This window comes from Vairimorpha necatrix, chromosome 11 (genome assembly GCF_036630325.1).
Source record: "Vairimorpha necatrix chromosome 11, complete sequence".
Taxonomy (NCBI): domain Eukaryota; kingdom Fungi; phylum Microsporidia; family Nosematidae; genus Vairimorpha; species Vairimorpha necatrix.
Window position 1 is genome coordinate 746,659 of NC_088826.1, and position 13,689 is coordinate 760,347.

General features: G+C 29.2%; 8 protein-coding genes across 9 annotated transcripts; 4 read left to right on the plus strand and 4 right to left on the minus strand.

The window, feature by feature from the left end:
* Window positions 1–1,325: 1,325 nt before the first annotated feature.
* Window positions 1,326–1,778, plus strand: VNE69_11125 (uncharacterized protein; the record flags this gene model as incomplete). Its single annotated transcript, XM_065475034.1, has 1 exon — window positions 1,326–1,778. The coding sequence occupies one exon, from the start codon at window positions 1,326–1,328 to the stop codon at window positions 1,776–1,778; it is 453 nt and encodes a 150-aa protein (XP_065331106.1).
* Window positions 1,779–3,423: 1,645 nt separating this feature from the next.
* On the minus strand, window positions 3,424–4,491 carry VNE69_11126 (WD40 repeat domain-containing protein; the record flags this gene model as incomplete). Its single annotated transcript, XM_065475035.1, has 1 exon — window positions 3,424–4,491. One exon carries the CDS (start codon window positions 4,489–4,491, stop codon window positions 3,424–3,426), a length of 1,068 nt encoding a protein of 355 aa, XP_065331107.1.
* Window positions 4,492–5,252: 761 nt separating this feature from the next.
* VNE69_11127 (ribosome production factor 2 RPF2) lies at window positions 5,253–5,939 on the plus strand (the record flags this gene model as incomplete). Its single annotated transcript, XM_065475036.1, has 1 exon — window positions 5,253–5,939. The coding sequence occupies one exon, from the start codon at window positions 5,253–5,255 to the stop codon at window positions 5,937–5,939; it is 687 nt and encodes a 228-aa protein (XP_065331108.1).
* Window positions 5,940–6,833: 894 nt separating this feature from the next.
* Window positions 6,834–8,765, plus strand: VNE69_11128 (putative SP-containing protein; the record flags this gene model as incomplete). The annotated part of the gene is made up of 1 exon (XM_065475037.1): window positions 6,834–8,765. One exon carries the CDS (start codon window positions 6,834–6,836, stop codon window positions 8,763–8,765), a length of 1,932 nt encoding a protein of 643 aa, XP_065331109.1.
* Window positions 8,766–8,896: 131 nt separating this feature from the next.
* VNE69_11129 (RNA-binding domain-containing protein) lies at window positions 8,897–9,628 on the minus strand (the record flags this gene model as incomplete). The annotated part of the gene is made up of 1 exon (XM_065475038.1): window positions 8,897–9,628. One exon carries the CDS (start codon window positions 9,626–9,628, stop codon window positions 8,897–8,899), a length of 732 nt encoding a protein of 243 aa, XP_065331110.1.
* A 37-nt stretch (window positions 9,629–9,665) lies between these two features.
* VNE69_11130 (1-acyl-Sn-glycerol-3-phosphate acyltransferase) lies at window positions 9,666–10,517 on the minus strand (the record flags this gene model as incomplete). Its single annotated transcript, XM_065475039.1, has 1 exon — window positions 9,666–10,517. One exon carries the CDS (start codon window positions 10,515–10,517, stop codon window positions 9,666–9,668), a length of 852 nt encoding a protein of 283 aa, XP_065331111.1.
* A 282-nt stretch (window positions 10,518–10,799) lies between these two features.
* On the minus strand, window positions 10,800–11,378 carry VNE69_11131 (ribosomal protein uL13; the record flags this gene model as incomplete). The annotated part of the gene is made up of 1 exon (XM_065475040.1): window positions 10,800–11,378. One exon carries the CDS (start codon window positions 11,376–11,378, stop codon window positions 10,800–10,802), a length of 579 nt encoding a protein of 192 aa, XP_065331112.1.
* Window positions 11,379–11,601: 223 nt separating this feature from the next.
* On the plus strand, window positions 11,602–13,490 carry VNE69_11132 (SAC3 family protein; the record flags this gene model as incomplete). 2 transcript variants are annotated; one of them, XM_065475042.1, is made up of 3 exons in its annotated part: window positions 11,602–11,667; window positions 11,709–12,512; window positions 12,554–12,562. In XM_065475042.1, the coding sequence occupies 3 exons, from the start codon at window positions 11,602–11,604 to the stop codon at window positions 12,560–12,562; spliced, it is 879 nt and encodes a 292-aa protein (XP_065331114.1). The 2 variants fall into 2 exon arrangements, with proteins under 2 accessions (XP_065331114.1, XP_065331113.1); XM_065475041.1 differs by having other exon boundaries at window positions 11,709–13,490.
* Between the last annotated feature and the right edge of the window lie 199 nt (window positions 13,491–13,689).

Sequence of the window (13,689 nt, forward strand, 5' to 3'; positions counted from 1 at the left end):
ACTTACTTTATCTAATCATGTAGAACAAATTAAAAATTGGAATTTAAATGTTATTTTGATTTTTCTTTCACTATTTATAAATAAATGAATTTTATTAGGTATGCTTATAGTAGTTTATATTTCTAGTTTAACAAGGATAGGTTCCGCGTTAAAGTCTCCTATGTAGGTAGCTTCTAGTCTCGATAGTCCTTCCCACATCGGCTCCGTCTCCTATCCTTCGGCAGTCCTAAAATTTTTTCAAGCGTCTTCTTCAGCATCATCTGAATGTTGCTTCTAATTTTTTTACAATAAAAACATATATTTTTATCGACTAAATTTATAGTATTTTTTCTACATTACATTTTAAAATGCGTAATATGAGCTAAATTGTTCTATATTAGCCATTACTTACTTTTTGCTATTGTTAATACAGAATAGGTTTTGCGGAGAATTCTCTTCATAATTAACATGACATTTCAACCAATTAACAAAAACTGAAATCGTAAAAAATGCTTATTGATTAATGATATTATTGACAGTAATTTAAATTAATTTTTTGACATGCATATTGAGTCATTTATCGCTTTTAGTATTGAAATTGTCGTAAAACTCTTGATCTTTAACTCTTTTTACTTAATTTCGGAAATAATTAAAAAATGACACCCTCTGAGGGTATTCGTATTCAAGCTTCAAATAGAATATATAAAGAAGTAAATGCCAAAAAGACTTAACAACATTAAGATGATGTTTTTGTAAGTTTTTTTAGCATGTTCCATAATTATTTTTATTAATGCTTTTTTTTAAAAATCTATCATAGTAAAAATTACACAAAAGAGTCAGATTGCAGATCAACATTTTACTTCTATTTAATATGTAAACTGAAAACACAAAAAAGATAATATCTCTTCTTATAAATTTTATATGCTTTTAATGTATATTATATTTTTCAAAAAACTCTGTAATTATTACATAAGGAGATATTAATTTAACTTTGTATTATAAGCCATAAATAATTATATTAAACTCGACAATACCGAATTTCAGAGCGGAAAAACACGTCAGCACGACGGATTGGAATATTTAATCCACATTTAGTGAATATATAAAAAACAACACAATTATGCAGGCAAATATAAAAAGAAAATAAGAATAAGGCAGAAGTATTAGATCTATAATGTTGCTTATGTCTGATCATTTTTTGTCTTCGTCACAACAAGAATATTAATTTTAATTATAAAAAATTATAGTATAGATAATACATATAAATATAACGAATATAGTCATGTAGTTTTGTATAAATTAAAATTTTAATTAAAAATTATATAAGACAATCATCGATTTACCCCATGAATGTTTTGTCCCTATTCTTATTAATTGTAAAAGGAAGTGATAAAATGAATTTTAGAAAAGAATTGTTAAAAAGACATATAGCGCATTTAGAAAGAATCTGTTTCGAAAAAAATCTCATTCGTTTTTTTATGCCGGAAAAAGCAATGGGTGTTACATACGACGAAAATGGCACTACATTTGAATATGATTTTACCAGAGCTAAAATCGATCACTCTATCAAAATTCCACCTATGGTTGTTTTTATTATGAGACATATAAAAGAAATCTCTATGGGGAAAAAATTTAGCATGGAAGAATATGAAAAAGAAGTTAAAGAAATGAAAGATTTGCAAATAAGGTTCGAACTCGAGGTTCCGGAGGTTTTAATTAGTTTTTTAACAGACGTAGAAGATACCTTGTGCCTCTTTAATGAATTTGTAGAAGAATTGCAAAAGAAAAAAGCTAAATAAAAAATGATTTTGTGAAATTATTTAGTTATTTTAAGTTTTCTATAAATTAAGTTCCGTAAAATTTTTCCTAACGTAAATTTAATCTAAGTCATAATACAATTATTGTATTTGTAAAATGCAAAATTATATATACTGACGTATTTGATATATAACAGCTTTTATAAAAAAACAAAACCAATTTTTCACATTATAAATGTTCTCAAAACTTAAAATAAAAAAAAGCTCCACAAATACCACTCTAACCTTTTAATAATTTTTTTTATTGAATAAAATTTAATTTAATGTATATTTAGTCTTTTAAAAAATGTAAATTCTTTTGTATGAAATAAGACTGACATGTTATTTTCTTAATTTGTAAAAAAATTATAGAATATATATATATATTTTCAATTTACAGGGGTTTCATTTGTATTGTCCAACTTTTAAAAAAAATAGAATTTGATAACGAACCATCAATAGAAATACGTGTAAAATAATATACAATCTCATTCAATCAGATAAATTTATGTTTCGCCTTGCCATTTTTAGCATCATACCATGATAGGGTGAATCAATTGCACAATAACCCAAAATCATATTCTGAACTCGTTCGAAATTCGTTTCTATTGTATTATTTAAACTTCGTAGGCACAACCTCTCATTTAATCATAAAAAAAATCTTCAATATTATTAAGCTGTGGTGAATATAAGGCAAAAAAAACAAAAAGAATGCCTAATTCTTTTAGTTGTCGAAAAACGTTTTTATGATAGAATTTTGCAGCCCGGTAAGCATGTTGCTTTCGCTTTTCTGGGCATATAAAAGGTTTTTTTCAAAAAAAAAGTGGATTACAAAAATGCAACTCCCCCGCAATAACTACACAGTATATGTGTTCCTTTTAATGAGCAAATAAATGTCCTGATACATAAAGAATGAGTTTTATTGTCAATAAGCAACAAAAAAGTTCTCCATTTTAAAGATGTGTTACATCGTTAATGACGAAATATGCCATCGGATCGTTAGGTCGATATATCTAGCTCGTGACGTATATTTTTATTAGATTTGCATGGAATTTAAAATCGCACCTAATGCCAGGACCAATTTGGCAAATCTAATTTAGATGTCTAAATTATTATACGAGGTATAAAATCGCCTGATAGTGCGCTATAGAAAAATGTCCTAGAAGCTAATGAAGAGACTAGACGAAGTAGAGCAGGAGAACTCGTATCTCCTATTTAGACAAACTTTTTCAATACTTGCTATTTTTTGCGTGAGACGAGTTTTAGACGTAGCTCGAAAATGCAGAATTGGTATCATAGTAGCGCGTGCGAAATGTAAAAAATATAAAGGTTTTGTTTTAGTACGATGATGACTCCCCGCAGGTTATTTACACCGTGCAGATGATTATATTTGTCGTTTTATCTGCTTACAATTTGACAAAGATGGTAACTGTTTTTCCTGGAGCCAAAGTCCTATGAATACGGCGGAGCTTGCTGCATAGGCAAGTTTAGTATATTTGGTTTGAATATTATACTGAATCAATGGTTGAGTTTTTAGTTCCCAAGTAAACTTGATTTTTATCATAGATTTATCCCAACTTTTTCATGCATAATATAAATTGAAAAATTCTATATAATTTTTCAGGTTAAATTTTAAATATTTTATTTTTTATCTCACACCCAGACTCGCTCTCTTTACTAATTTCTTTGTTTTGTCACTAATTTTCCAGAATTTTAAATTTTCATCTCCGCCCACGCTGGCTAATATCGTGTTATCCGGATTTAGTGCTGTGTGTAAGACTCTGTTGTCATGTTTCCCGAATGATAGTATTTCTTTCATTGTACTTGCTTTCCATAAGATGATATTATTGTCAACATATCCATGTGAACTTATTAGTTCTTTATATTTATGAATATAGTTCAATGTACAGACTTGCGAATTTACTTGTGTCTCTCCGATCTTCTTCCCGTCATAAATGTCCCACATTTTTATACATTTGTCTTTAGTTCCGCCTCCTGATGCCAAGATTCCTGTTTTCCATGGACACCAAGCCAAGGCTTTTACTGCCGATTTGTGGTCTTTTAGAGTTTTATAGATATGATTATTGTGCCATATTCGTATGTCATTGTCATTACTGCCACTTGCAATATATTTTTTATCTGAGCTCCATTCTAGTCCACAAACTTCTTGTTTATGGCCTAGTAATACGTCATATTCATTAGTTCTTACGTCGCTGACGATTATCTTCCCCGATTTGTCGCCAGTGCACAATAAATTATCATTCCAAGATTGGGCGCACACTCTGCTATCGTGATTTTTTCTGCACATTACGACTTTATTCATTTCAATATCATAAAATATATTTCTACCGTTATTTAATCCAACGGATAAAATATTATTATTAGATTTTATACTGGTAATAAGATCATCACCAGTATAAGCTTCTGACACTTCGCTTTTGGAGTAATTAAAAGTATATACAGAATTAGAGAGACCAATACTAAGAATATCTTGTTTACTCCAGTCTAGAAGGTTGAGATAGTAGTCGTCTATCATACCAGGGGCGTCAAGGATCTTAAAAGGCTTAGTGTCTATAAACCTGTTGATTACTCGATCGTATCTTGGTTCAGTAATTAGAGCACTGGTATTTAAGACTTGATTTTTTATTCCTACAATGGAGATTTTAGTAGATGGAATTGTGTTAAATAAATCTTCAATATTAGAAAAATTATTCATAACTTGGGGATTGTAAATAATCAAAATGAAAAAAGATATTTGTTGTTAAAATAATAAACATTTTGTAAAAAAAGAAAATATTTAATAATTGAGACACATAAATGTAGATTCACCATTGCTCTTTTATTATTGTGTAATCTTATAAAAGTCAATAAGACTTGTCTAATAATAAATCTTAGCCACCTTATCAACACATAAAAAATTCATATAAACAATAAATATTTATAATAATCTTTTAAATATTTATAATAATCTTATATAATCATTATTTATCAGAGTTATTAAATCTATGAAAGAATTTTATAGTCTGAGCTTAAAGAACTGCTCCCTTTTGATTTAATAGCTAAATTCATTTATTGTCTGTTATGTTCTGCGTCTCTCACAAGAGGAAGCAGTCAAAACATAAAAAGAAACATTAGGAGGGAGATTAATAACATCTCGATTATATTCATAATTTTGAGATATATTTTATTTATATTGTACTATAAGGAGATAAAGCTTCCTACTTAGCAAAAACTAAACTTCTTTTTTTACAATAAGAAATATCCAAAGGCCGCATTTTAAAAAGATTAGCAGTCATTTGCTTGCAGTTTTTGATAAAACTAAAGAAATAAAGGTCATTATAAATTTTATTTTTTGAATTTTGAAATCTCAAAATTAATTTACCGTTATTTTCTAATAGTCGTTATTAATTTAAACCATAAATTATAAAAAATTGAAATCCAATTTTTTCTTGAATTCAATATTTTTCATCCCCAAAGATGTCTAAGAGAAGCGAACTGTTATCAATTTTAACTACAAAAAAACATAAAGAGATCCAAAAGATATTTGGGAAAATAAGAAATAATACTACTACTCTAACTAGAGAAAGATTATCTGATCCATTTAAACAGTATTCTATTGTAGAACAACTATTAAAAAAACATGATACTAAATTATTTATTACATTTACTAGTAAGCATATTATCATGGGGAGATCTTTTAATAACGAAATCATCGACATGCTAAAACTTAAAATAAAAAATTATGAGAAATCTTACGAGGGAATTGTACCCGCAGAATTAAACATGAAATACGCTATAATGTTGATAAACATAAAAGACGAAAGATTATCAAACTTCTTTATAGATTTTTTTAATATGAAAAGTAGTAAAATATGTATAGAGAATATTAAATACACTTGGGTTATAGCAGAATATAACGGCTTAATTATAATTAAATATTGTAGAATACTGGAAAATAACGAACTTGAAGATGTGGGGCCATGTTTTGAACTGGAAATGGAAGACAAATTTCTATGTAGCGAGGAGACATATAAAAAAAGCATGGGGAATAAAGAGAAAGTTAATAAAAATATAACTAAGAATGAATTCAATGATGAAATAGGTATTTTACATATTGATAAACAAGATTTAAGAGATATAAAAACCAGAAAATATAGAAAATAAAAAACAATTAATTTATATACTAATAAAACGAAAAATAATATGCAATTTAAAGTCTAATATTAATTTTTTAAAAATTTTTACATATAATTTTCAATATACCCACGATGAGAAGATTTATATTATGACGTCTGATATAAGTATTATGTAAAAATTAAACATTAAATTTTTGATTTTCAACGACAATAAAATAATTTAGAGTAAGATGTCTGATATAAATAGTATGTAGTACTTTTATGAAATTTTTTTTTAATTACGTCTATATTTATTAAAGCTTTTACAACTGAGTAGAATCATAGAAAATTATGGCAAAGCGTAATGCATATTTTGTTAAACGTTTTACAGTTTAACTATTTTTTATCGCATATTTTATTTGCAGTCTTGAAAAGACTATAAAACGCAACTTTTCTTTCTTAAACCACGTAATTTGAGAGAGAATCATTGAATGTTAACACTTTGTCAATGCTAAGCAACGGGGCGTCTTCTCAGTATATATATCAGATTTTAAATTAAAAACAGCATCAAAAAGTTTTTAAATTATATTAAACTCAAAAAAATGTTACTTTCTAATTTAGCGCTTATAATTAAAAAAATTATTTTATTGATTTACATGGAATTTTATTTTTGCAGTGTAACTGTTAATATATGCAATAAATTAAATATATACATAATACAGGTCATTGATATCATAGAAATACATATATTACAGTTATATCTCCTACAATATTTTAAGTACTTTTTTAAAGATTTTAATTATTTAGTTTAAATTTATGCCATATGACATTTAAGCTTTATCTTAAGTTATACAGTTTGTTTGTTTAAACAAAAAACAAACTATTTTAGAACGTTCCATGAATTTTAAAAGTATAAATAAAAAAAATTTCTTAGCATATCAATATGATTAAGACTCTTCTTTTCCTAAGCAGTGCTTGTATAAAATACAGCAGATGTGAATCAAATCAAGACAACGAAGTAGATAAGAAACAAGATGACGTAACAGAAATACAACTTGAAGATTTTATTTATCAGGTTGCCGGATTTCCTAATTGGCCATATAAAAATCGAGAAGTAAACCGTTGCTGGAAGAAAGAACCTTATTGCAAACCAAAGTGTGATCCATTTGTAAAACGAAGAATTTATGAGAAAGAAAAACCTAGATGGTATCCAAATTGTGAACCAGTATGTAGACCCAAATGGTATTCTAAATATGAACCAGTATGCAATAAGAAATGGTATAATAAATGGGAGCCCGAATGTAAACAAAGATGGTATAAAAAATGGGAACCAGAATGCAGACCAAAATATAAACATCATAAAGAAAGACGTTGGGAGCCTAAATGTAAACCAGTACGAGAAGATAGTTCATCACATAAAACTGAATACAGCTATAGTAGATCATCGTCCTCTTCTGATGAGTATAGACATCATGAGAAGAAATATTATGTCGATTGTAAAGAATCTTCTAAGCCTGTGTGTAGATCATGCAGCGAATCAGACGAAGGCGAGTATAGAGCAATGGGATATAAAAAAAATGATTATAAAAAAGTAAGGCCAGTATGTAAACCTGTATGCGAACCTGTTCATAAAGAAAAGAAACACCACCGCAAAGTTAATTATAAACATAAATGGGAGCCTAAATGCAAACCTGTCTGTGTTCCTAAAAAGAGACGTGTAAGGTATGAGCCAAAATGCAAACCTGTCTGCGAGAAAAAAGTAGAATATTCATCTGAAAGCAAGGAACATAGTGAACATAGCAGTTATAGCAGCAGTAGTAGTAGTAGTAGCAGCAGCAGCTGTAGTGAATACAAAAATAAACATCACGTAAGACCAGTCTGTAAACCGGTATGTGAACCCGTAGGGACTTATAGAATCATGGGACATAGAAAACACAAGCGTAATGCATGTAAACCAAAATGTGTACCAGTAAAGAAAAGAACAGAGACTGTTAGATACGAATGTGAGCCAGAAGTAAATTGCTCTACTGTATGCGAGCCACATTGCGATCCAGTATTATTAAAAAAGCGGAGGCACCACAAAATAAAGAAAGTAGTTCGTAGAGATCTCCGTGAAATTATAGGACTAATACGCACAGTCATCCAACAAGGTGCATTTGAGATTAACAAAGCGTCTAAATTCTTCGCGGAAGAAGTAAAAAGCAAATTATTAGAAGGACTCTCGTTAATTATAAAAAGTAAAGCCTGCGCTGTAACAGGAGACGTAAGGAAATTAGAACAAAGGATAATAGACGTAGTTATAGAAATTAATAAGAATATATTAAGGGATGTAGATGGACTTATAGCCTTAACAAATGATGAGTTATTAGAAAATATAATAAACATAGTAAACTCTGCACAGACTTCATTCCTAGCCGATATTGCTGCATTAGTCGCTGTAACTGTGGTCACTCCATTAATTCAGCCATTGGCGTCTGTATTGGCCATTGTAGATACAAACTTCGGAGGAGACTTCATCAATACACCACAAGCATTTAAGAAGTTAGCACAAGCCGAGAGAACAGGAATTGAAAGAATCGTCAAGGAAAATAAAAACCATGGAGTGCGTGAATTAGTTAAATTATTCAAAGAATTCGAGGAAGAACTCTGTAAGCAGTTCGCTTCACTAACTGAAGACGAAGTTGTGCTAATTAAAAATATAATCGACCAGAATGCAAGGAAATTAATAGTAGACTTCGAACATATTCTACAGCAAATAGGAGACGGAATTACAGTCATATTAAAAGGAAGAAGTTGTGAGTTCCGTCCGTTACTGTTCGGAATAGAGGCTGGAAATGTCTTCGGTGATGAAGTGCACGGGGATCTGCTAATATAAATAAACTAATAGTTAAAATTTTTGATATTTCATAATAATGTGGAGGATATTTATACAATGATTATTTTAGTATTAAGTAGATTTTTTTGGTACTTTTTACATTCATAGAAAGAATTAATTTTAAGTATAATTTAATTTTTATTTCGCTTTTTGATCTTTTCTTGTGCATATTCGTAGTATGTTTCTTGTCCTAGTTTTCCCTTGAATCTTGTCCATTCTTCTTCAAATTTCTTCGCTTCTTCCGCTGTATTATATGTTATATGACAGTACCCATTATTCCTTTTCGTTTCTGTCTCATATCTACATCTTATATCTTTTGGTTTTACTCCATGACTTTTAAATATATTCCTCATTTCTAAGATACTGATATTCTTATTGATTCTTGATATGAATATTCTTTTATCATTTACTATTTTCTCTTTTAGTTTTTCTATTCTTAGTACTTTATGTCCCAGTGTAATTTCTTCATTTATTTTCACTCTGTTTTTGAATGTTATGATTGCCTTCCCTATGAATTTCTGATCTTTTGTATAGCAGAGTTTTACATTTTCCACTGTTCCGTATTTCTTAAAGCGTTCTTTTATTGTTTCTTCTGTTTCTTTATATGAGAGATTGTTTACTACATATGTATTTATATGTATCTTGTTGTCTTTGTCATGTGTTCTTTTATCATCTTTTTCATATTTTACTTTTTTGTCGTCTCTGTCGTATTTTGTTTTATCATCTCTGTCATGTGTTCTTTTCTTGTCTTTACTTTCCTCTTTGGCTTTGATCTTATCGTCATGTGTTCTTTTCTTGTCTTTGATCTTTCCATCTTCATGATCTTTCTTGATCTTGTCTCTTTTGATTTTGGTTCTTTCCATTTATTAAGGGGTCTATTTTACATATGATATGTTCTTGTTAGTTCCCTCGTTTCATATTCTCTATTATTCGATCTTTTCTTATAAAACTCTCCTCTAACCATTCCTTTGGTTCTCTTACATCTTCTATGTCTACTATCCTCAGATCATATTTTATTATTCCTTTCTTAGATGTAAAGAATATTTCCCATAATTTCATTTTATTCATATTATGAAAAGTCAGATCTGCTATTTTATATTTATGCTTTACTAATATTTCATGTATTAGTTCAAATCCTTTATGCCTTGGGTATAGTACATTATTTAATAGTATGTTCTGATTATTCCTGTTCTTATTGGCTATATATTCTCTTGATCTTTTTAGATTTATATTGTTCATTCTTGTTCCTTCTGGAAATATTACTATACTATTCTTTATCTTATTATTTAGTAGTAGATTTATTATATTTTTTATATTGTGTTTATCTTTATTATAATCTCGTGATACTATAATGAATTTTAGTAGATTTATTATCTGGTAGAAGATCGGGTAATATTTTGTCTGGGATTTTATGAGATATTTTAGAGTGCCATGAGATGGAAAGAGATGATTTAAGATCATAAAATCTAAAGCCGCCTGATGATTAGAAATAATCAAGTATTTATCAATAATATTAGATTTATTAGTTTCATCTGTATCTTTATTGGGCTCTTCTATTACTGTATATGTCATGTTAAATATCCATCCACATATTTCCCAGAGACAGTATGAAAAGACACTAGTGATCTTTATAGACCACTTGACACTGACAAGACTTATAAGATATCCTATAGGGATATAGAAGACACATACAGTGAATAAAAGAAGAATAAGAAGAAAACAGAAGATCTTAGCAGCGAGGATATGAATCATAAAAAGGGCATAAGAAACAAACAAACAAACTCAGAAAAAAAAGCATAAAAGAAAAAAAAACAGCATAAACAAAAAGAGAAAAAAATATCTCAAGTGAGAAAAGAACATAAACTACATAAAGATATTATGTATAAAGATTATAACAAATTTTTATGTATAAAGATATTATGTATAAAGATATTATACATGTAGATATATATATAAAGATCGTCCTTATTATTGGCGTGTGCAACATTAATATATACAATATATTGTAAATAATATGATAAATTAAGATATTATTTATTTAAGTGATAAGAGTCTCTTCTCTAATTCATCTTGAAATTCCTTACTCTCCACTATCTTCTCAATCTCACTAGTAGTCTCCCATGATTTCTCCTTCTCAAGTATAGAATCTGTCAATTCCTTAACTATCTTACTATGTTTCCACCCAAATTTCACTAATAATTCCCCCAAGAGACAGTACTTCTTTCCTGGTTTATTACAGTACTTCAGTAGACACTCTGGGAACATGACTCTCTCAGAATTTATAAACTCACTTGGTATCCCTTCATGGCACTCTAAGTTCTTAAGGGCTTCTTTCCCTTTATGGAATTTATAAGGGATCATTCCTCTTATAATTCTCTTGAATCTCATACTAGGGAGAACATGATGAAAAGGCCCTTTCCTTGGGTTTACTCGGCATCTCTTGTTCATGAATGATTTGAACTTGAGGATACTCCTGTCTAAGGGTCCAGTGAGGATAGATCTCTCAGTGCAGAGGACAGTGACTTTGTGGCCTTCTAGGAGGAATTTGGCTATTTTAGAAGCGAGTTTCCCTGCTACATGATTTGAAGCATCTACCACAATATGTTTATGCATTTTAGGGGTAAGAAAAAATTATATATTTTGGATAAAGATAAAAATAAGATTGAACATATATTATAAGATGAATGAGTACAGTATGTTACACTACAATACTATAACAACATTATATTACAATGTAATACAGTATGTCACAATACAATTCTATAACAACATAATATTACAATGAATACAATACATCAATATTATTTACAGTGGGACATTTTCTTACCCCCATTTTATGAACTTAGAATATATTTACAGGGATCTCCTACAGAAAAGAGAAGAGAAGCCTGAGTACTCGGGAGTCATAAAAGGCACATGTCAGGAATACTGCCCCACTTCGAGTACATAGAAAGGACTCTAAGGGGAGATGTCAATAAATATGAGAGAGACATTTTAGTGAAGAAGTACAACAGGTCATCAGCCGGGAAAAGCAAGGCTTTCCCCGAGGATGTCAGACCCATCAGTGTCCTGACTAGTGTCCTTGATTATCTCCTCCAGTTCTGTGACTTCAGTCTTGAGTCTTATAAGTTTCTTGAGAATAGGACTAGATCTATTAGACTTGATATTAGTATACAGGAATTAGAGTGTGATAGGACTATAATGATATTAGAGAAGATATGTAGATTATTAATATTGTATAATTATGCTTTATATGATAATAAAGAGTTTGAGGAATATTTAAATATAGAACAAATTAAGAAGATATTAGGGACACTTAAAGAGTTATACAATAATAAAAATAAGCAAGGCTTATCTAATAATACTCATAGATCTAAAAATTATCAAGAGTTCATGGGTTATTATAAATTAATTACTTTTGATGATGTACTAAATACATCTGATTTGTCTCTCACTAGTAAGTTATCTCTTTTTGATAATATAAAGATGGCTTATACTCAGAATAATCTTTATAGATTCTTCTTGTTGTCTCGTTCTACTGACTTCTTAAGCTTCTGTCTCTTACACACGTATTATGACAAGCTGAGACTCAAAGGGATAGAAATCTACTCTAAGTGTTTTATAGAGAAGATAGACTCGTCATTGATCAACAAGTTACTCTTTTTATCTGAGAGGGAATTAATAAGTCTATGTAATAAGACCAACATACAACTAACCCAAACATCTACTACTACTAGTAAAGAAGATGTATCTACTAGACATACTAGAGATAATATTAGAGATATTAGAGATACTAATGGTATTTTAGTAGACTTCAAGAATAAAGATCTCTTTGATAATGAAGATATTTTAGTAAAAGATAGGAAGATTTCTCTTATGTCCCCTAAGATGATTCACTTTGGTGACTTGGACTATCACATAAAGAGAGTCCTCATTGGTCTCTGGGTAGAGAAGACATTTATTAGTAAGAAGTACACACTCGCTCCTGTGATAAGTAGGAAGAAGACTAAGATAAATATATTCACTAGTAGAGAAGAGACAGAGAAGGATATCTTCAGGATTATACTGAAGATATACTGTAAGATCAGTACGGGGGTATTTAGTAGAGACATAAAGAAGAGAGTGAATATATTTGAGAAAAAGAAGAAGATAGCGAAAGAAATGTGTCATTTCATTCTGGTTTCATACATACACCATCGAATTAATATAATATGTAAAAAAGATAATATATCTAGTACTACATGTAATAATAATGACAATCTGGCGGTTGTTACTGATGACTCAATATTCTCGGCCATATTCCTTAATACTCTTAAGAAGAGTAATATTATGAAATATAATCCCCTACTCTTACAGTACAAGGATATCTCCCTGAATACACTTATAAAATACAGAGTCAGTGTATTCGCCCTGAACAAGAAATACCACAAAGATACAGAAATGAAATATAACATGCTTAATAAACTAATAGACACTCCACAGAACTGTAGTAAGAGGATCCAAGAGATAAATAATCTAATAGAGAAAAGTAAGAAGATAATAAGAAATAAACTCAATAATCTACTTGAGAATAAGAGCAGAATAAAACAAATATCAATATTGACACACTTGATAGAAAATGGGAGGAATAAAGATATAAGAAATGAGTGGATAGAGAAAATAGATAAGAAACAGAGACTAGAGAATATAGAAGTGTATTATGAAGATGGGGAGATGACATATTAAAAAAGAGAGAGAAGTAAAGAGGAATATATATTGAGTGTATTTTATGTACTAATGTTATATTGATAATATATGTGTGTATTGGTGACGTGTAACAAACAAATAAAGAATCATTTAATATTTATATATTGTGACTAATGTATTATAAAATTAATGTCAAGTTGATATATGGAGATATTTACTTGAGAATATCATATTTTTA